This window comes from Antechinus flavipes, chromosome 2 (genome assembly GCF_016432865.1).
Source record: "Antechinus flavipes isolate AdamAnt ecotype Samford, QLD, Australia chromosome 2, AdamAnt_v2, whole genome shotgun sequence".
NCBI classification, from domain to species: Eukaryota; Metazoa; Chordata; class Mammalia; order Dasyuromorphia; family Dasyuridae; genus Antechinus; species Antechinus flavipes.
Genome location: NC_067399.1, coordinates 171,883,313 through 171,907,786, shown reverse-complemented (window position 1 = coordinate 171,907,786; position 24,474 = coordinate 171,883,313). Strand labels below are relative to the sequence as shown.

General features: G+C 33.3%; 1 protein-coding gene across 2 annotated transcripts in view; it reads left to right on the top strand.

Moving 5' to 3' along the window:
* PLCB1 (phospholipase C beta 1) overlaps window positions 1–24,474 on the top strand; it is an 844,697-nt gene that overhangs the window by 541,529 nt on the left and 278,694 nt on the right. For both annotated transcript variants that reach the window (XM_051975942.1, XM_051975943.1), the window contains exons 5-7: window positions 12,755–12,834; window positions 21,685–21,738; window positions 23,666–23,741. In XM_051975942.1, coding sequence (XP_051831902.1) covers window positions 12,755–12,834; window positions 21,685–21,738; window positions 23,666–23,741 — 210 coding nt within the window. The remainder of the gene's footprint in view (window positions 1–12,754; window positions 12,835–21,684; window positions 21,739–23,665; window positions 23,742–24,474) is intronic.

The following is a 24,474-nucleotide window of genomic DNA, read 5'->3' as shown; positions in this document are numbered from 1 at the left end:
TAAAAAAATTAAACAAAATCAAAAGATTAAAAAGTGAAGTAAATATAAGCTGTCTATCTGATACACACACACACACACACACATACATACACACACACACACACACACACACACACACACACACACAACTAAACTGAAAAAACAGATCAGGAAGAGGAAATTTAAGAATCTAGAATCCCTGAAATGGAGAATTTTTTCAAACTTGGACACTGTATTTCAAGAAATCATTAATAAAAATATTCTGAATCTATTAAAATTGTAGGGCAAAATAAATAATCTACCAATGATCTCTTAAAAGGAACTCCAAAAGGAAAATCATATGGATCCAAAATCTAGAGCTTCCACATCAAAGAAAAATGTTGGAAGCATCCAGATAAAACAAAATTATTATCACACAAGATCTTCAGCTTCTAATAAAAATAAGAGAAAATCTTGGATTATATCATAAAAACAAAAGATATAGAGAGAGATAAATATATATTTTTTTCAACTACTTAAAGACATACACACAGATGCAACCTGTTTTTACTCTTTAAAGCTTAATATAATTCTTCAGGAGAAACAGTGAATCTTTAATGGAATAGAATACTTGCAAACTTTTTTGTTGAGTAAACAGAACTGAGTAGGAACTTTGTAATGCAAATACCAGAGTCACAAGAAACTTAAGAAAGTAAACTCCTTTGAGCACTTAGAAAATGATATGAGATGATGTAATGCTAACTTTCTAAAAGGAGAAGATCAGACAAGTGCTCTTTCAAACCCTTCAGGAAGATCTGGTGGGTGCAAACATCAGGTGGATATCATTCTTATCTGAAAGAAGGACTGAACACACACAATTGAGTCTAGAAATACATCATATTTAACAGAAAAGCAAGCATGAGTGGGAAATGAAAGGATTAAGAGAAAGATTGACTTGATAAAAAGAAGAAAAACTTCCATTAAAACATTAAAAAGAATTAAAGGGAGAGAAGGAAGAAAAACAAAAGAACCTGAATTTATTCAGATGCTTTCCATTCCCTTTTTTTGGCAATTGGAGAATGGCAGAATACAAAGTGGTATTTGAAACTAATGGAATATGATTTCCTCTCCCCAAATGACAAAAGAGATGACTTCAAGAATTCTAAGAATTATATGAATTAAGTATGTATCATAGGTGAATTTTGAACGTAGGCCTTCCTGGTTTCAGGGTCAATTCTCCAGCCACTATTTACCATACTGCTTGCTTCTCAATATTAAAATTGATCTATCAAATAATATATTTTCTAAAAAGTCTCATAAATGCTGTGCTTTCACAAAGCAGCAGTTTTAATTTCTTTTTTTTTTAATAACTTTTTATTGATAGAACCCATGCCAGGGTAATTTTTTACAGCATTATCCCTTGCACTCACTTCTGTTCCGATTTTTCCCCTCCCTCCCTCCACCCCCTCCCCCACATGGCAAGCAGTCCTTTACATGTTGAATAGGTTACAGTAAATCCTAGATACAATATATGTGTGCAGAACTGAACAGTTTTCTTGTTGCACAGGGAGAATTGAATTCAGAAGGTATAAATAACCCAGGAAGAAAAACAAAAATGAAAGCAGTTTATATTCATTTCCCAGTGTTCTTTCTTTGGGGGTAGTTACTTCTGTCCATCTTTGATCAATTGAAACTGAATTAGCTCTCTTTATCGAAGAGATCCACTTCCATCAGAATACATCCTCAAACAGTATCATTGTTGAGGTATAAGCAGTTTTAACTTCAAGAAAAAAATGTTTTCTACCTTAGGTATCATCTTTAAACCTTAAAAAAATCTTATTTTTTAAAAAAGAGTTTTAATAGTTGTAAAATAGTTAATAGTTTTGAAAATGAGCTAATATTAGCAATGCTAGGACTAAATGGGCTTCAAGATGGACTTGTTTGCCCAAATTCCTTCCAAATTGTTTCATAGTTGTGTGTAGAGTTAATGAGAATGACATAAATGTGGGGATTTTGCAACTTCAAAAATATCAGAGCCAAAATTGTAGGTTGTTGTTCCATTAATATCAAAATGACTTGTTTGCAATTATAATCTGTTGCTAGACTAATGTGTCCTGTTTAATAAATAAATGGGAAGCAGAGTTTCCCCATTGGGGATAGGAGAGTATGTAGGTGGGAAAGCACAACCCTTTATTGACCCAGCAGTGTCTAGTTTCCATATCCTTTGATTTGCTGTGTCTCTGCTTGTTGAGGTAGCCACAGGCCCATCATTACATCTCTGCAGTAAGAAGCAGTGACTCTATTAAAATATCACCACTTTCCTAAGAGACACTGTTTTTTAGCTGAATAATTATATGCTTTTTAAGAGGGACGATTTTGTCTGTTAAATAGTTATGGTTCTTATAAATGAACCCAACTGGTCCAGTGTTTTGTAATAAATCAAGTAATCTGGACCTTTAGTGACCACATTTCCTTTACCCTCAAGGCAGGGAATATAGGATATATATAAAAGATAGGCCTCCTTAAAAGCTTACGTTTTCTTCTTAAAATTCAGTCTATTCTCGAGACATCCGGCAAAAGGATCTCATTTGTATCAATGTGTGCTTTCTAAATCTTCAGATTTCATTAAATACTGAATAAAATGCTCAACCTATTTGTTTTTTGTTTTTTGTTTTTTAAATTTAAGTCATGATTGGCTTTTGGCCACTTAATTTGAATGATCAATTTTTTTTTTTAATTTCCTCTTAAGGAAAAAATAATTTTTCCCATTGCAAATCTATTGCAATTATAGCTACTAAAACATTGGCATTGAGTTTTATCCTCAACAGCTATGACATTTGGATTCTGTTCAGCCCAGAAAAATCTGGGACAGGACCAGGGGCATATGAAAGGCTGAGAAGAAATGTCTGTTGACTGTACAGAACTGAACTGAGATGAAGATCATATTATCAGTGAGCTCAGACCAGACTGACAACTGATAATGTTCCTTCTTTTTTTCATCTTTTCTTAATTCCTAATCTCAAGAGCTATTTGCTATTCCTTTCTCTTCACTCTTATAGTGTTTTCTTTTTCTTTGCCTCTTCTGCTTCGAACTCTATTATCTTACCTTAACCAAAGCTATATTCCTTTCTTTACATTTCTTTTTCTTTTCAGCCCATTCCCACCTTGATCTCACAGTAAAGAAGAAAATGATTGTTGTTTTAAAAGTGAAATGATGAAATATAGAAAACATTTTCTTCTAATTACTTATCTTGAGTTTTTAACCAAAATATCATGGTGTAATTGGATTTATTTTTGTGACTCAGTTTTTTCTTGAAATTCTTTTTTTTTGTCTTTTAATCTATTTACATCATCATCATAATCATATTTGCTATTTTATAGCATTAGTAAAATGTTTGTGAAACACTTTATCCTGATTATCATTTTATCCTCACAATACACTTGTGAGATGGGTTTTATAAATTAATTTAATTTAACTAATAATTTACAACCATTTCAGAGATTAGAAAACTGAAGCTCTAAGAGGCAAAATGATATTTAGTGCTGACACAGTTTATTAGTTTCAGAGATCTTCATCTCTGCTACAAGTCATCAAGTCAATAACCACTTATTTGTCTCAAAGAATGGCAAAAATGGCTGAATAAGTTATGGTATATAAATGTTATGGCATTGTTCTGAAAGAAATGATCAGCAGGATGATTTCAGAAAGGCCTGGAGAAACTTATCTAAACTTATGCCAAGTGATATGAGTTGAACCAAGAGAGTATTGTATACAGAAACAAGATTATACGATTGATCAATTTTGATGGACTGGCTGTTTTCAAAAGGGAGGTGATTCAGGTTAGTTCCAATGGTCTTGTGATGGTCTCTGCACCTAGAGAGAGAACTGTGGGAACTAAATGTCCATCACAACTTAGTGTTTTCACTTTTTTTATTGCTTGCTTGCATTTATTTTCTTTCTCAATTTTTTTTTCCTTCTTGATCTGATTTTTCTTGTGCAACATGATAATCGTGAAAATACGCATAGAAGAATTGTACATGTTTAATGTATATTAGATTATTAGTTATCTAGGGGTGGAGGTAGAGGGACCAGAGGGAGAAAAAATTTGGAACACAAAGTTTTGCAAGGGTGAACATTGAAAACTATCTAACAGGAGCAGATAGGTGGTGCAGTAGATAGAGCACCAGACCTAAAGTCAGCAGGACCTGAGTTCAAATCTGGTCTAAGACACTCAACACTGGATCCTGGGCAAGTCACTTAACTCCAATTGCCTTCAAAACAACAACAACAACAACAACAACAACAACAAAAAGAAAACTATGCATGTGTTTTGAAAATAAAAAGCTTCAAAAAAAAAAAAAAAAAGAATGGCAAAGATGGTTCCTGCCTCAAGATCACAATTTAATACATAATCTTCTTAAACATAATTATTTGCAAGTTATCTATCATTAAATTGTGAGCTCCTTGAAGGTAGGAATCATCTTTATTTTTTTTTAAATCTTGTGCCAAATGATGATGCCTGAACTAGATTTGTTAGTTAGGCAATAAAAATTTATTGATTTATTCTTAGGCACTTTTCCAAACACTGGATATAAAAAGAAAGACAAAAGATGCTTGCCAAAAGAAGCTATTGGAATGGATAGCATGGCAAATAGATATACACAAAGCAAATGACATACAGGACAGATAGTGAATAATTAGTAGAAGGAAGGTGCTAAGAGGGATTGGAAAAAAAATTTCCTTTAGAAGGTAGGACTTAAGCTGAAATTTGATGAAAGCTAAGGAAGACAAGAGTCAGAAGTGAGCATTACAGGCATGAGAGATAGCCAGCAAAAATGCCAGGAGTCAGGAGATGGAGTATCTTGTTTAAGAAGAACAAAGATGTCAGTGTCCCTATTGAAGAATACATGCTAAGGTAAAAGATGTAAGAAGCCTTGAAAAGAAGGGGCTTGATTTATAAAGCACTTTGAATGCTAAATAGAGGATTCTAAAATTTTGAACTTGGAGGTGAAATTGGTGATTACTGAGTAGAGATATGACATGGTGGAACATTAGGCAGAAGAATGGTATCATAGATAAGATGCCAGGAATGAGATTTAAATCTGGCATCAAATCCTTACTAGCTGTGTGATGCTAGGCAAGGCACTTAATCATTGTTTGCTTCAGTCTCCTCATCTATAAAATGTGGATAATAATAGCACCCAGAGTTGTTATGAGAATAAAATGAGATAATATTTGCAAATAGTTTAGTATAGTTCCTGGGATCTAGTAGGCATTACATATTGTTTATTGTAATAATGAAGCTGAGTACAGGAGAGACTCCTGTAGAATCATAGATTAAATCAGGAAGGTGGGAAGGAAATTATTGCAATATGTTACAAGGAACATACACTATGACCCGGTAAGATTTATATCAGGAATGCAGAGCTGATTCAATATTAGGAAAACTATCAGCAAAACTGACATTTTCAATAGCAAAACCATCAGAAATTGTATGATTATCTCTATAAATACAAAAAAGCATCTGACAAAATGTCGGCTTTTTATAGTTATCACTAGAGAGCATAGGAATAAATGGAGCTTTCATTAAAATAAGTAGTATCTATCTAAAATTATCAGCAAGCATTATCTGTCATAGGAATAAGCTAGAAACCTTCCCAGTAAGATCAAGGGTAAAGCAAGGATACCCATTATCCCCATTTATTCAGTAATATAATAGAAAAGTTAGATATAGCAGTAAGAAAAAAAATTGAAGGAATTAAAATAGGCAATGAAGAAACAAAACAATCACTATGCAGATAATATGATGGTATACTTAAAGAATCTTAGAGAATCAACTAAAAAAGTAGTTGAAATAATTTTAGCCAAGTTGCAAAATATAAAATAAACCCACATAAATCATCAGCATTTCTATATATTACCAACAAATTCCAGAAGAGACAGAAGGAGACATTCCATTGCAAAAAACTATAGGCAATATAAAAGTATTTAGGAGTCTACCTACTAAGACAAGCCTAAGAAATATATGAACAAAATTACAAAACACTTTTTACGCAAATAAAGCCATATCTAAACAATTAGGGAAGATATCAATTGGTCATACTCATCAATTCCTTGTAAGGCTGAGCCAATTAAAAAAAAAAAGGCAAGTCTAAATTAGTTTACTTATTCAGTGTCATACCTATTAAACTAGCAAAAATTATTTTATAGAGCTACAAAAAATAAGAAAATTCATCTGGAAGAAAAAATGGTCAAGAATGTCAAGGAAATTAATGAGAATAGGAAAGAATCTTTGAAATCTTTTAGTCCAATCTCCTCATTTTACAGAGTAAACTAAGACCTAGTAAGGTTAAGTTACTGAAGTTCATACCAGTAGAGTTATTAGATCTGACATTTAAATATAGTTCAAACTCAACCTTTCTTTCTCCTTGCATTGTATAGCATAATTTTGTGCTCTTAATTAATAATAATTTTATTATATATAAATGTTCTTTCCCTTGTTACCATCAGTTACTGCCCTCTCATTCTTATTCACCTTTGCAGTATAATTCTCCAAACTCCAACTCTGTTCTCCCCTTCCTTTGAAACCTATGGAACCCCTTTTCTGTTTTTTAACAAAGTTCCTTTTATTTAGCCTTTTTTTCTTACTCTTTCTCATCCTCTGCCACTGACTTCCTCTAAAAGACATCATATTAACCATCTTCTCCAGTATAGTATATGCTGTCTCTCTCTGTCACCTGCAAAATGGATTCAGAGATGTAGGCTTTTTTCTTACTTTGTATTTCCTATTCCCAGACTCTTTTTCCAGTCTAGGGACTCCTTCTTGAAGTTTTTTGTTCTATTTAATTATCTATTCAGATTTTGGTAGCATTTAACTGTTAACCTTGAGATAGTTCCCCTTTCCTTAATGGTTTAGTAGCTGGTTCACAATTTTCTTCAGTTCCTTAGGGGACACACACACACACACACACACACACATACATACACACACATACACACATGCATGCACGCACACATGCCCTCAGAAACACTAACTTTATAGTCATTAACTTTTCCAATAGCCATGATCCTCCACTCTACTCCATCTTAGCTATATAGGAGAGCCTCTCCATATTTTTGATCTCACAATCATCTCTAAGTGATCCCTACTTTCTTGATCAAGTATTTTGAAGCTTTTCTCTGTAACCTTCACCTTCTCACCTCTCCTTTGTACCTCACTTCTTAATCTCATCCTGACTTCCATTCCCTTCATTTATCAAACCAGCATTACTCCTCTTTTGCTTTTATTTTCCCCTCTTCCTGACATCAGCACTGTAACCAGTGAAATGATAGGTCTTCATCAATGATGCAACGTCTTTCTCCTCATCCTATCACCCCCATCATCTTCCTTATCTACTCCTACTTGCATTTTGCCAAACAGAATTTGAAGAATCACACAATTGTGCTGATTGGGTCTTTTGCACATTTATTTTTAAATAATATTAATTGCAATGAAGACACATTGGTTCTTCCCTATCACAATACACATAATTGCTGTTCCAAACTTAGACATTTTTTCCTTAAGCCTTCCTTTTCCATCTCAAAACTCCTTAACATCATATGCTACTTTCTCTTGATGAAAACATCATTCATCTTCTTGCCAACAACTCTTCTACCTTATGTTCTTGATCCATTCCCTGTCTGTGTCCTCTGGCAGTTTGACCCCACAATCATCCCCATATTTATCTCTAATTTTCAGTGCTCCCTATTTTTTTTTTTTTGCTTCTTCTCTACTAACTACAAGCCTGCCTACACAATCTATATAAAAAAAGAAAAAATTTTCACTTGAACTTATAATTTTATGTATATTCTCCTCATAACTGAATGCCTAGAAAAGAAGTTGTTTTTAGTCATTTTCTTCACTTCTTATTCTAGAGAGTTAGTATGTTCCTGGAGAAGAGTGCTGGTTTGAAATGAGCAATCATTGATGTTCATCCCAGATCTACTGCTTACTGCCTGAGTTACCTTCAGCAAGTTCTGGCTGTCTCAAAATTTTCTCACCTGTAAAGTGAATGGATTGCTTCCTTTAAGAATAAGATCAGTGCTGCTCCTTGCATAAAGCTTATATTTATCCTTCCAGTTGCTAGTTGCCTGGCCCTCTCTAGGATATTACTTTGCATTGGCTTTATATGTCTGTATTTACTTATCTGCATCCGTGCCCTGATAAGTATGTTGAATAAAAAGGCAGTTTTGTTTTTGCTTTGTGTCATACAACCAAGAACATACAATATCACATAATAGGCTTTCAATAAGTGCTTATTGAAAGTGCTTTTAATAAATACTTATTGAAATTGAAAAAATGATTAATTTACCAATTACTCTCTATACCTAATTATTCGGGAAAGAGCTAGAAGCAGTTAATGATGAGTCTCAATATTATGAGTTATACTGTTTTAGATCTTTTCTCACTTAGGTTGGGACACTGGTAGTCTAGAACTACCGAAGGGAGGGAAGGGAAACAAATCTTTATTAAACATCTACTATATGCCAGGCAAAAGGATAAGTGCTTTATAAATATTATGTCATTTGATCCTCACAACAACCCAGTGAGAAAGGTGCCTATATCCCCATTTAAGAGTTAAAGAAACTGAGGCAGAGAGAAGTTAAATGTCTGAGGTCACATTGGAATTCAGGTCTTTCTGACTCTGATTCACTTCATTTCCCTTCCTCCTTCTGAACAACTTGTATGAGAGATACCAATATGGAGAAAACATAGACTTTTTAAAAAGGAATTTTTGAGTGAGGAATTTGAGGGCTTAACATTTGTTTCTGTTTTATTGTTTGTTTTCTTTCAAAGTCCTTTATGGACCTAGAGTAATGTTGTCTAGTATAAGCTTGGAGGATTATAAAGACTGAAAGTCAGTTTGAGAATGAGGATTAACTGCTACAATTATTAAACCCCAAGTTTGGGGATACTTTTTTGTTGCTCATTGGCTCAGACTTCATGTTTATAGAGTAAAATTGCTGTGCAGCCCCTAGGGATGACCTTGTTTTCCTTGGGAGCCTCATTGCTATTGTGACTTTAAAGGCAATTGAGTAGATATCCCTGTCATACAGAAAGGAGGAGGAAGGGAAATTTGGTGCCAAAGATTACTGAATAAAAGAAAAAAAAAACTTTAGTCATAAAAGAATGGTTATCCCTAACCATTGCAAAGATTATTGCAATGAGTGAATGCTAGTGCATGGAAAGAAAAGAAAAATATGTGAGGGGGAATCAGGATGTACAATAGTGTCAAGATTGACATCTGATTTATGGTGGAATAAATAGGTTATGATAACCTTAATGTCTTGAATTTACAGCTTGAAATTAATCTAGTTCAACCAGATCCTTCTCCTTCAATACACAAAACTGAGGTAAATGAAACTCAGAGAGGTTAAATAGATTAGTCTATTGTTGTACTCAGTGCCTTCATTTTTTTTTTTCACTGAATAGAAGTCGAGATCTTCAGATGAACAGATCAGGGCAAGGGTTATTGTGGGAAGCTTTAGAAAAGACAGTGTTTGGAACAAGTGCTGTGGCAACTGATAAAAAAAAAAACAAAACAACTCAATTTGGGAGGAAGAGTCTTATTATACTGAGGATCAGCATGATTTCAAGCTTTTCTCTAGTTTCATTCAGGAGCCCATGAGGAGGAGTAAAGTAGTTGGATGGTGGGAGTTAGACAAAGGATTGGAAAATAAAAGTCTATGTAAAGAGATATTTCAGCTAGGCACCTTCCTATAGTTTATTCCTTCTTAAGTTTATATTTTGATCTAAAATCTTCGAAGGTCTTTCTCAGGTCACAATTCTCTTCTGACTATTTTTGCTTACCTCTCTCTCCTGAACTTCAAACCCATATTACTATTTGACTTCTGGAAATTTTGAAATTGATGTCTTAACTTTTTAAAAAACTTAATATGTCCATAACAGAACTTATTCTATTTCCCCAAAACTTATCTTTCTTCTGAACTTCCATATTATTGTTGAAGGCAATACCATCCTTCTAGTTACCCAAATTCCTCTACTTCTCCCTTATTTACTAAACATACCCAATTAGTTGCTAAATCTTATAATTTCTTTTTAATTCTCTCAAATGCTTCTCTCATCTTTCTTTCCTCTCACACAGACTCCATCCTAGTTCAAGTCCTCATCATCTCTGGCTCAGACCTCTGCAATATCCTTCTAATTGGCCTCCCTGACTCATCATTCCCCCACTCTATTCAATGTTCCATGTAGTGATTTTCCTAAAATGTAGCTCTGACCTTATCATTCTATTACTTAAACTCCAAAGGTTTCAAATTACCTGTAAGATCAAATGTAAAGTCTTCTGTTTAGCATTTGTCCCATCCTACTTTTCTAGTTTTTTAACTTATTACTCTTCTCTTCACATTCTATAGTCAAGTATACTATACCTCACCTCCCATCTCCCATCTGAACCTTTGTCCAAGTTTTTCATTAAAACTGAAATTCTCTTTCTTCTACCATTTTTCTCTTAAAATGCCTATCCTCCTTTAAGCCTCAGCTCCAGGACTACCTCCTCCAGAAGGTTCTTTGTCAGTTCTCCTAGATGCTAGTGCTTTTCTGTCTCTCTCTCTCTCTCTCTCTCTCTCTCTCTCTCTTTCTCTCTCTCTCTCTCTCTCTTACTCTACATATATGTATATAAGATTTACTCTACATTTATCTTGCATATGTTAATTTAGACATATAATCTTAAATGCAGAAACCTTTTCGATTTTTTTTTTTACTATTACCAGCATTTAGCATCACACCTAACACTTAGTAAGGATTCAATAAATACTTATTGATTGCTTGATTTAGAAGTCACATAACCTTTTGTAAGCAATTGAATAGAGTAATTGGGTGTGGAAACAAGATTTTAAAGGGTTAGAAGGTAAGTATGCCACAAAGTGGCATTTAAGTTACTTACATAACTCTATCTTTTTGATAAGTTTGTTGTGAAAATGAGAAAGAGTAATAGGATATGTGAAGGGAGAGAATGGAAAGAAGTTTCCTTTGGAAAGAATAGCCCAAAGTATATGCTTTTAGGGAAATGTATGAGTGAAGAGAGAGAAATTTAAGATGCAAGGACTGGAAAGGGGTCATAACTGTTGAAGCAATGGGTGAGGTCAGGAACAGAGAAAAGAGATTAGCTTTGCAAGAGAAGAAAAACTTCTCTGGGACAGGAGAGGTAAAGATAATGGAAAAAGAAAGAAATGGTAAAAAAAAAAATTAATTCATTGCTCTTGAAAATGTTTGAATATCTACAGTCTATAATATACTATCCAATTAATTCACCAACTAATTATTCAGTATACTATTTTCTTACCCTTTTCTAAAAAGTCTTTCCCATAAAATTTACTGTGGCTTTACAGTATTTATAAAGAATAGAGAATTCTCAAACTTTTTTCTTTAAAATCCCAGCCTTTCATTTCTCTAGATTCTCAAGATCAGCAGGGGCATAGTGATTACAAGGAAATATCTGGAGAAAATAGAAATGTTGCTGCTGTTAAATTTGTTCCTTTCCCTGCCAAGGATTATGTAAAACAACAGGATAAAATATCCTCAGAAGGGGGCATGGCAGGGACAACTGCTTTGGAAATGAGCCAACAAAGACTTCAAAGTCCACTGGCAGATTCTAATCTGTTGGTCTAAATTAAGCCTTTTTTCAGTTGTGTCTGACTCTCCATGACCCCATTTGGGGTTTTCTTGGCAAAGATATTGAAACAGTTTGCCATTTCTTCTCCAGTTCATTTTGTAGATAAGAAACTGAGGCAAATAAAGTTAAGTGCCTGGCCCAGAGTCCCAGAGTTAGTGTATGAATCCAGATTTGAATTCAGAAAGATGAATCTTTCTGACTTCAGGTCCCCACTGAGCCACCTATCTGTCCACAGTTTTAGACCTATAATTAAAATTTGTCTTGGTCTTCAGTCTATTTGAGACAAGAAGTTCTCTTGTAAATTGATGGGGCATATATGTCTGTTTTATGTTGTGGATGTGACAGGACCTTTGGTTTTATCTATGTGAACTCCATCTTTAACCTATAATCTTTAATAGTTACCTGGGGTAGTAAGAGGTTAAATGTCTTATTTGTGTCTCCCATAATAAATTTAAAAAAAAAAACAAAACAAAACAGGATTTGAATTTGGATTTTGTTGGTTCTAAGGCAGATCCTCTATCTTCTATAAGATAGAAGCATAAACTTATTGAAATCCTTATTTTTAAAAAATTGTAGTTTAATTTAGACATATATTTATATACATAAAACAACAAATCAGTGCAATAGATAAAGAGTATTAAGTCTGAAGTCAGAAAGATTCATCATCCCCCGTTCAAAATAAGCTTTAGACAATTCCTAGTTCTGTGATCCTGGGTAAGTCACTTAATCCCATTTGCCTGAGTTTCCTTATCAGTAAAATGAACTGGAGAAGGAAATGGTGAACCACTCCAATATCTTTGCTAAGAAAACCTCATAAAGGGTCCAGAAGAGTCAGACATTACTGAAATGATCAATACAAGTTTAAAATATGTACATACATACATGCACACACACACACACACACACACACACACACACATGCACACACACACACATATTTATTAAAAAAGGAGCAGTTAGTAAAGTTGAGATAGGAGATGGGGAATCTAATTGGACTATACACTTCTTAGAAGTAACAGAAATTCAAATTGAACATTTGTCTTCTTGGGAATAAACATAAAAACCATCTGATGACAATGCTTTATCTGAGCTAACAAAAGTTTAATTTACGTCTCTTTAGGAATGGACAGATGAGGTTTTCAGTTTGGCTACAAACCTGCTGGCACAAAACATGTCTAGGGACGCATTTCTGGAAAAAGCGTAAGTAGCTCAAATATTTGTTGATAAGGGTGTTACTTCTCCTTCTGAGTCAGTTTCCTTTCCCCTTTGTTAGTCTTTTGTTTATACAATTGCTAACTTTTTCATAGTTATAAACACGGATCTTCCTCTCGGCTTGTGTTCCACTATACGATGGTGGAAAATTGCCAAGAAACACAACTCCTTCCAGGAAACTGTCTTTTAGAGTTATTGACGAACAACTTGCTTGCATGCCAATGTGTTAATTCCATTGCACACAGTAGGGAAGAACTTCCAAGTCCTGCAATCAGCTCCAGGAGTAAAAACAAGGAATGCTTTATCTTATCCTCCTTCTGCATTTGAATATGACTATTATTAGAAAGGACAAGGGTAACTAGGAGGAGAAAATTGGCCTCAGAATCAGTATGACCTGGGTTCAAGTTTCATCTCTGACATATACTGGCTGTGTAGGCAAGATCTTAACTTCTGAATGCTTTGCCACTGAAATCATAATCTCTCCTACCCCAATGGGGAAGGAAGACACAAGCTTTTGTTAAACATATAAACTATGTACCAGGTACTTTGCTAAGTGGTTTATAAATCCTCATTTGACCCTAACAATGACCATGGAAGATAGATGCTATTATTATTGTTATTCCTACTTTACAATTGAGGAAGCTAAGGCAAAAGGTACCTAGTATGTCTAGGACTTCACAGTTATAAACATCTGAGGCTGTATTGAACTCAGGTCTTCCTGACTCCAGGCCTGGAACTTGATCTACTGTGCCAACAAACTTCCTATCTATAAACATGAATTCATATATGTATATATGCATATATATATATATACATATATATATATATATAATTTATTCATAAATATTTTTATTATTAGTCCAGGAGGGAGAATGAATAGTATAGGCTACTTGATTTTTCTCTCATTTTAAAGTTCTGATAGTGAGCCTTAGGGAAGCTACTACTGTCCATAGATCATTGAGTCAATATGCACTGATTCTTGTCTTTGCCAGAATGAAAACAGATGTTCCCCAGAAAGGTGCCATGGGAAGATATAAATAGTAGGAATAAAGACTATATTGACTTGATAAAAGGAAGGAGGAAAAAGAAAAGCATTAAGAAATTATAATGTAGTCAAAATCATTTTGTCAATATCTACTTGGCTAAGGCAAATAGTGACAATTACTTTTGAGTTGTGGTCATGTTGGAATTTGGACAACTCATTAATTCATAACCATGGACTTGAATTTTGGGCTATATATAATGTACTTCCTCCTTCTCTTCAATTTTTCCAAACCTACCAATAGGCCCTGCTCAAGAAAATTTTCCCCTTTCAACCTTTTCCTGCTTCTCTGCTCACACTGATTACTTCCTTGTCTGAATTACTCTTGTAACATATAAATCCTGATTAGTTTGTCACTTGTGTATTCTTTAATTGTTTTAATCTGGGCAACTCCAGTCCTTCAACTAGACTGTAAGTTTGAGTTAAACATGTTATTAGTCATATATCCAAAAGATATCTTCATTTCTAAATACTCCGAGAAAGGAGAAAATACAAGGATTTTGTATTTTCTCCAAGGATTAATAAGACAGTAGTATAACTATTGAAATTTGTTTTATGAATGAAGATTCAAGGGGGGGAAAAGGGGGTAAAAAAGATAGACTATTGTTCCTTGAACCAATTCACTTGCTTTTAGTGTGAAATGTTTCATGTTTAACACTTATTTTAAGAAAAATTCAGCCATACAATAAGATTTTACGATGATCAGTTCTGATGGACATGGCTCTCTTCAACAATGAGTTGATTTAGACTAGTTCCAATTGTTCAGTAATGAAGAGAGCCATCTACACCCAGGGAGAGAATTGTGGGAACTGAGTGTGGACTACAACATAGCATTTTCACTCTTTCTGTTTTTGTTTGCTTGCATTTTTGTTTTCCTTCTCAGATTTTTTTTTTCCTTTCTAAATCTGATTTTTCTTGTGCAGCAAGATAACTGTATGAATATGTATACATACTTTGGATTTAACATATATTTTAACATGTAATGTGATACCTGCCATCTAAGGGAGGGAATGGGGGGAAGGAGGGGAAAATTTGGAACAGAAGGTTTTTCAAGGGTCAATGTTGAAAAATTACCCCATCCATATGTTTTGTAAATAAAAAGCTACAATTTAAAAAAAAATTAAATTAAAAAAAGAAAAACTCAGCCCTACCTATACATACCACCTAAGGTTGGACCATCCAGTCCCACATCTTTGTGCTTTAATAACCAGTTGTCCTTCTTGGATCCACTCTACCCATGGTCAATGTTAAATTACTTGATGTTGTAGGCTGAAAAGGCTACAAATCAATTAGAGTTTCATTAATTAAAAATCCCTTGGGTTCTTGCATTCCCAGTGTATACCTATAATTATAAATCAGACTCATTCAAGCAGGCATTGGTTTTGACAACAAAAGTTTTTCCACTGTTTTATATCTTAAGATAATTAAAGGAATCCATTTATTTAGAACTAGGCCAAGTACTTTTTGAATAATTCTTTTCATCATGGCAAATGAAGACATTTACTGTCTAAAGATATCCCAAACTCACTGCATTCAGATCAAAGCATGAATGGATTCTACACTTCTTTAATGTAATAAAATAAAGCATATATATTCCTTCTTACAGAAGTCTGAATTACTCGCTGAGATCCTGAAAAACTTGCTAAGGGACAAAGTATAGACTACTAAACTGATATCACATCTTCCTCTACTATATTCATAGCTAAGAAATTGTACCAACTAGTAGAAACATTTAGTAACTGATAACAATTATCTCAATTTCAGGAATTCATTTTCTATTTAAGGAAAAATGGAGAAAACCCTAACTCTGTTCTTACCTTGTGCTTAAGTGTGGACTCAGAGGATAGAACTATTTTAACATATTTGTCTTACATTTGATATATAGATATGTCAAGGGATCAATTAGCTCAATTACAGGTAGGCTTTGGGGATAATGAAGAGCATAATCTTCATTGCCTTTTCATAGTATTTAAATCTTTTATGTTTCTTTTCCCCCTTCCCTGTCCTAGCCTCCCTGAGGATCCAGATTCTATGCAGAGGGCCCAAAAAGAACAGACTCCATTGGAAGTTTTTCCCACAACCTTCCTTCCAATGTTCCCTTCTTAGTTAGATGCTCACCATCCTCCATTCCTATTCCTATAGAAAGGAATTCAAAGTCTCACTTTATTCCTACTTTTATCTTCTCCAAAATGGAAGACCAGGCCCTCTAGACCTCCCTTATCTTTGGCCAGGTAAAGTCTTTCGCACAATTTTTAGGCTAAGAGTCACCGACTGTAAGATGAGGGACCATTGGACCTTGACATCTGGCCCTAATTTTGTGTCCAATTATTGCTAACTTACTTTCCAGTATACCCTAACAACTCCCAGGCTTTGTTATTCACCTTTCAGATATTCTCTTTAATCAAAGGAGCCCTTTCATTTTCATGAATCTTAATTCATGCAAACATATAGACACATATAAAAATCAGAATATTTACTTCTTGGGAGCAAGGACTGACTATATGTTTATTTTATTAGTATGCTATATTAGTACATAGTGCAGTGGAATTTAAATTGCAAAAGAATAAAATTACTAAATTTACTGACATAAAAAAATGTATAGATTTTGGCATCCTAAAAAAATCCCTATGCAGTTTCATCTGGTCCATGTCAATTATTCTGAATCAGTCTTAGATCAGTGTACCATATCCATTTAGATTTTTGTCACAAAATTACATAATATCCAAATTATTGCTTGTCCCAAGTAATTCATCTATCATTATTAGGGCTTAACAAATTACTATTTATTCATGCATTTCCATAAATCATCTATAAAGAGAGGATGCACACATGAAAGATTTTCTCATATTCTTTTAGTATCTTCTGTTTCTTTGGTATATCCATCTCTTATTGTCCCACATAAACCTTTTATGTCATATTTATGCCCTTTTCTTATGTTCTTAATGATGCCTTTTATATTCCTTCTTCTGCATATCATTATTAACAATATGCTCCTGGCAACAGGATCATAGCATTAATTGAAATTTTAAAGATTCTCTTACATTACATGGTCTAAACCAGGGCTTCTTAAATTTTTTCCACACATAACTCCTTTTTACCTAAGAAATTTTTACATGACTCCATGTAGATATGTAGATATTTAAAATAGTTTTATAAATCAAATATTTACTGATAATAAATCATAATCTCAAAATCCCCACTTTCAGTTTTGAGACCCATATGGCTAACCACAGTTTAAGAAACTAAGGTCTAAACTACTGTTTTTACAGATGAGAAAACTAAGAATCAAGGAGGTTTTTATTTATACATCATCATACAAATCTCTTTTAACAGTTAGGACTTGAACACAGGTCCATGAACTTCATAATCAGAAATCTTTTCATTAGTACCCACTATGATTTTTTTCCATTTTCCTTTAGGATAATTTCAATTTTTACTCTCTGAGAACATAGTATTCCATGACTCATGGCCATATATTGGTATTAAAAAAAAAAGAGAGAGAGATCAGTTTGTAGAATTGAAGGAACAGCCAATAGCCAACAGTCACAAATGTAACATCATTTCCCAAATATGATCCAGCCCGAGATTCTCTTCCCATTTTCTTCTTATTTCAGGCATTCTAGATTTAGAGCTAAAAGAAGCTTTAGAAATCAACTAATCTAGTCCTCTCATTTTCCAAATGGGAGTAATAAGACCCAGGCAGGGAAATTATTATAAAATTTAAATATGATTTATTCAAATGATTTAATATTGTTGAAAAATGGAAAATGAAAAAAAAAACAAAACAAAGATACAAAGAAATTGTATCAGTGGCATTTTATCTTAAACTTACATAAATCAGTCAATATAAGACAGAGGTCAAAAAGCTCAGAAATGAAAGGAACAAATGTAGTCCCTCCACCTCTGAACACTTGAAAAAACCCCTCAAGATAACCTTGAAGTATTAGGATTTATAATATGATCTCTCTTGAACCCTCATCCTGGATTCTTCTATCAATTAACCAAATTACATGTCCCCAATAATAATAATAATATAAATTGACTTCTACCAATAACAACAACAACAAAAACGAATTTACTGAGAAGATAGAATAAGAAAGGAATTTATATAACATCAGTTATGCAAAGTTAGGACTGCATTCGCCTCATACATGTTCAAACTTAACACATAAGATAATGAAGGACAAGTAGGGTCAAGTGGTACCTTATGACTCCTAACCCTGAGAATCCTTGTTCTCCTTTCACAGAGTTCCTACTTTAGAGCATAGGCTCATATTAGTTGATGAGTTTTTCCCTTACTCAATTGAGCTGGCTGCTTCTAGGATATGATTTTTTGGCTGCTAGGTCAATCCACTGAGCAGGGTGAAGAAGGTAGCTTAGCTGCTTTTGGGAGGTGGGGGGGGGGGGGGGGAGATGGGACATTTTTCATTCAACTAACTACTACTAGGGTCTCTGTTTTTCTGATTACTGAAGTGATAAGTAATTTATCTAATTTATTAATTATTAATTCATTAATTCATATGCATGAAATCATAACCTGAGCCATTTCATCCCAGAATCTTCATATACTTACTATCGAAAGAAAAAATACAATACAAACAGAATTGTCATGTCCCTAAGGCCACATGGTAGGTAGGTAGGTAGGAGATTAAGGCATATTTTCCCCTCCCTCATCCAGCTTCTAGGGAGGAGACTGAGATTTTTAGTTCAAACCTTTTGTATGCACTCTTGGTTCCAATTTAACAGCTAATTTGAAAAAAAAAATTATTGCTGCACTCTATACCAACAATAAAAAGTCACAGGATTCCTGTTCATGCTCAAAAGCGAGGAAGGGGAATCTCAATTATGGATGTGAGAAGCAGGCTCATCAAGTCTCCTTGTGTTGGATTGGAACTAGGAGGAAGTTTTACACAAACTGTATATAACCCACTGAGAAGGTCAGAAACAAGCATGCTTTGAGTCTTGGGCTTTCACCCACTTATTATACCAATGTTTGAATTCTTTGCATTAGTGAAACATGGAGCCAAAGACAACAAGAGTTTTGATTACAAAGTTGTTTCATATCCTGTGTTACCAATCACATTTATAAAATATGATGGAGAAAAATTACTGGAAATTATAAGCAATGTCACCTTATAAAATTAGCAATAAGCTGTGAAAGCAAAATTAAATCCCCTAAAAGCTTGGCACTTGGCATTCATGCCCAAATGAATATTATTGTCCCAAGGACATTTCAAGAATGAAACTAGCAAAAGAACAAGTAAATACAAAATGAAGCAAATTTATCAATATTTCTGTTTTAACATATTTTTGTCATAAGTGATTATTATATTTGTAACAACTTAGCACCCGATTTGCTATATAAATAGAAGTAGCAGTTAGGAAGATGAAGTTATGCAAAACAGCTGGACTAGCACAAATATACTTTGCAGAAATCAAAGGTAAATGTGATACAGTCTTGACATCATTGAAGAATTATTTTATCAACTATACTAGGAATCAAAAATGAATGATATCAGTATATCATTGAAAAAAAATGATTGAGAGCAAGCAACTCTATATGCCTGCAACTGTTTTTTATCTTCTATCTGTATACATGCCAAAAAGTATCCACCATGACAATAAAAAATAAAAAGCCAGGGTTTTGCAAATGATTTTCTATAACAGATTCATCTTTATAGTCTCATAATTAAGTGAAAAGTACAGATAATACAAGATTCATGACTTAAATTTTTTGTTGATTGATAGAAAAAGGAAAAATAAGAAAAATGTTTGATCTAGTACAATAAAATTCAACCTTAAAAAGTTTATCTAATTTTTCATGTGTATAATAAGATCATAAAGTATTCCTTAGAAAATGCAACCATAGGGATAATTTTATTCAGTGACTCTTTGATTATTATCATCACCAAGTGACAAATAATAATTACTAGCATTTATATGATGCATTGTCAATATTATGTGCCACTATGACTGTAATTATGGAGAAGAGATACAGTTAATATTAGTTTTTAGTCCTTTTTGTGTCATGGTCCTCTTTGGATATTTGCTGAAACCTACTGACGCTTCATAAAAAATTGTTTGCCAATTATATAAAATATTGCAAAAAATTTTGTTGAAATACCATTATATATATATGTGTGTGTGTGTATATGTATGTGTGTATATATATATACATACATATACACACACATATATAGATGATAGATAGATAAATAATGAACTTTGGGTTGAAAATCTCTGTTATAAAGAGATAAATGGTTAGTTAGGTCCTCCAAGGGCCCTGTTTCATGTGATAGTCTCCTGATGTCATCAAGTCCAAGTGTGATACAAGATATCCTCAATGAGATTCATTGTTATTCAAAAGAGATAGGCTTAATACTAGGTTCAAACAAAACTGAGTGGACAAAACATGCCTACTATCTAATTTGATAGTCAATCCAATGGGGTAGATTGCCTATATATAGCTCTGGGACAGGAATAATAGATGCACAAGAAGTTGGACCTAGAATGGAAGAATTAATTACGTTTGACAAAATACACTGTTCTTTCTCTCTCTCTCTCTCTCTTTTTTTTAAATAACTTTTTATTGATAGAACCCATGCCAGGGTAATTTTTTACAACATTATCCCTTGCACTCTCTTCTGTTCCGATTTTCCCCCTCCCTTCCTCCCCTCCCTCAGATGGCAAGAAGTCCTATACATGTTAAATAGGTTACAGTATATCCTAGATACAATATATGTGTGCAGAACCGAACAGTTCTCTTGTTGCACAGGGAGATCTGAATTCAGAAGGTATAAATAACCCAGGAAGAAAAACAAAAATGCAAATAGTTTACATTCATTTCCCAGTGTCCTTTCTTTGGGTGCAGCTACTTCTGTCCATCATTGATCAACTGAAACTGAGTTAGATCTCTTTGTCGAAGAAATCCACTTCTGTCAGAATACAGAAAATACACTGTTCTTAATAATTCCAGATTGCTTCTTGGAATAAAGACACATCTGTTTAACTCATATGATCTTCTGGAAATGTTGTATGGGGATTATTAGAACACAATTTTTGAATAATCCAAGTTAACCATGTTTCAAAAGGCAATGTAGTGGGTTAGTGGGTGCTCCATCAGACTTCTATTGATGACCTAATGAGTGCAAAAAACAGTATAGCAGATATCACTGAGAAAATGTATTGGTCTTGTGGTGAAAATAATATATGAAAGACAGGCAACTGGAACGTTATAGTGGTGCCCATGGAATGTACAGAGACCTAGGAGACCTCATAAATTGGAATGTAAGATACAGAAGAATGTTGGCAAAAGTTATTCATGGTGAGAGAATATGTGTGGGTTGCAATCTGCACTAGTGAAGAAAGTGTCCATGTCAGAGAGATCACACATATATTGAAGAATTCATATTTTTATACTGAAGTTATTTTAAGTTGTATTAAACCAACCATATGAAACATGTTCTAAGTTCTAGTCTACTTTCTTTTCTTCTCAATCTATATAATTATTGTTCAGGGTAAAACTAACAAATAATGAATTATAGTAATAAATCAAACTCTCCCAAAGGACTTTTTTTTCAGTATTTAAAAAATGTTATTAAAACAGTATTTTTAATCTAAATCATTTTCCTTGCTCATCTATAATTCAGTTACATGAAAATAGTAGTGATATTCTCCTCCAAAACAATAAGTGACAGTAGAATATATAAATGTATATGATTAGTGAAGTTTTATTTTTATTATCTTGTAAGTACTATGAATAAGAAAGAATGTTGTTTTTTCTTTTTCCCCAACAGCTATACCAAACTCAAGCTACAGGTCACTCCTGAAGGACGAATTCCTCTCAAAAAGTAAGTTCTATTAAAAACCTTTTAATTGTCTTGAATTGACATTATATTGATATCACCTCATTTTACAGATAAAGAAACTGAGGAAGAAGGAAATTCTATGATTTGACCTGTCACCCAATTAACTAATGAAAGAAATCAAATTAGAAGTCCTTTTTAGAAAATTGCTTTTTTCTGATATAGACATTTCTTTTTTTGTGACATTATCCTTACAGGTAATTTCAAGAACTACACACACACACACACACACACACACATACACACACACACACACATATACACACACACCCCTTTCAGAATAACACCCTAGGTTAATAATTTGATGAATGAAAATAAATGGGTAAATGAGGATATAGTATTATATTGTAGTGGACAACATAGTATAGTACAAGGATTCTTAATCCTGGCTCTTTGAAACAAAAACATAGATAAAAATAGATAAATATATTTAAACACAATTGAGAATTGCCTGTACATATATACACAGTATATGTGTATTATGTATATCATATAGAAGTATATAATGTTTTATATTATGATGTGCTGTTATTGTTTGATGCTGTTTTCAGTATAATTGGTTTCCTTGTAATACTATATATTTATACCTCATGTACTTAACAACACTAGTCTGAGAAAGTATGCTTAGATTTTAATAGCATGCTAAGACTCCATGAAACACTCAAAGTTAAGAATCCATTGTGTAATAGAAATAATCTTAGTTTTAATATGTCCTGCTCTTTGAGCCATAGTCTTGCTTTCTTCACCAGTGGTTTCTCTAGAACTATAAATGAGGATAGTACTTTTCTGTCTGTGATTGAACTTTCTATGTATTATTATTTAATTTTGCTAGATTATTTTCCCCAAATTTGAGAAGTTTCAGAATCTTTTCACCTAAGATAAGTTTATTTGGGGAAGGGAGTACCAATTCCATGTTTTCAAATAATCTTCCTTCATCTAAATCAATATTTCAACTGAAGAGGCAGCCAGTTAATAAATACAATGGACAGAGTGCTAGATCAGGAAGAACTGAATTCAGTTTGAACCTCACACACTTACTAGCTGTGAAATCCTGGCTAAGTCACTTAGCCTCAGTTTCTTCATCTGCAAAAAAAGATGTAACACTAGTTGCCTCACAAGGTGTTTTTGAAGATCAAATTAAATGGTATTTGTAAACATATTGAGAACTTTAATTTGTATTTATCATCATCATCATTATTATCACCATTCATAATATCTATTATGTTCCAACAAAGCAATATCTGTTTTAGATATTAGACAGAATAATTAAATCAAGGGGCAGCTAGGTGATGCAGTGGATAGAGCACCTGTCCTGAAGTCAAGAGGAGCTAAGTTCAAATCTAGTCTCAGACACTTAACATGTCCTAGCTGTGTGACCCTGGGCAAGTCACTTAACCCCAACTGCCTCAGCCAAAAAGAAAAAAAAAAAAAGAATAATTGAATAAAGCACAATTTTTTTCATTTAGTACAGAAATCACAGATGTGGACATATAAAATTTTGTTTTCTTCCTTCCTTCCCTTCTTCCTTTTCCTTTCCTTCCTTCTTTCCTTTTCTTTTTTTTTTAAGATAGAGATAGCAAGGAAGACTGGCCTATTATTTCATTATAAAAGGAAGTTCACAGGGAAGAATTTCTTCTACTATTAAAAACCAGTGTCCTTCCTGTAATTTAGACTTAGAGAGCTACCCAGGTCACTGAGAAATTAAATGACCTGTCCAGAATCTCAAAGTTAACTTTGTCAGAATTAGGCTCTGAAGCCATGATTCTATATTGCCTCTATTATGAATTTGTGAGTTTTTTTAATGTTATGAATATTTAAATAAAACATTTTCACCTTGAATCATTTCTATAGAATTAAGAATAAGACAATGTAATATACCTTTTAGCCATTTTGTCTTTTTTTCCTTTCATAGCATCTATCGCATGTTTTCAGCAGACCGAAAACGAGTTGAAACTGCTTTAGAAGCTTGTAGTCTTCCATCTTCAAGGGTAAGCATATGGACAACCTAAGAATAGCATATCTGACATCTCTTTAAACAACCTAAACTAAATTTTCCACCAAAATATATTTGTAATCCTGAGATTTTAAAGGTGTTTGTTTATTTTTAACATGGGAGACAACAATGGCATTGTTTATGCATCTGAAATTTGTGAGACCATTATATTCACTCAAATACTTTTTTTCCTTGCTTTCTTCTCAAGAAATATATGGATATATGAATGTAACATTCCTTAAAAGTAATTTTTTTCTTTCTTTATTCTCAATATATATATATACATATGTGTGTGTGTGTATTTATGTATGTGGGTAAATAAATCTATGTCTTTCTATCTACATATATAGATAGATAGATGTAAAAGCATGCCATTCACTGTAGCACAGTGAGTAGAGCATAGGCCTTATAAATTCAAATTTTGCCTCAAACACTTACTTAACTGTGTGACCCTGGACAGTTAAGCCTATTTGTCTCAATTCCTCATTATTAAAATGAGCTGAAGAAGGAAATAGCAAATCATTGTAGTAACTTTGCTAAGAAAACCCCAAATGGGGTCATGAAAAGTCATACTTACTAAAATAACCCCAAAAAACAAACATTTCTTTAAAATTGAATTTCATAGCATGTTTTCCAAATGGAAACATATTTTATTTTCCATTTTTATGTTTCTATTGTAAGTTCTATCTAATATAATAGAAATTTGAACATATTTACCTATGAGGACA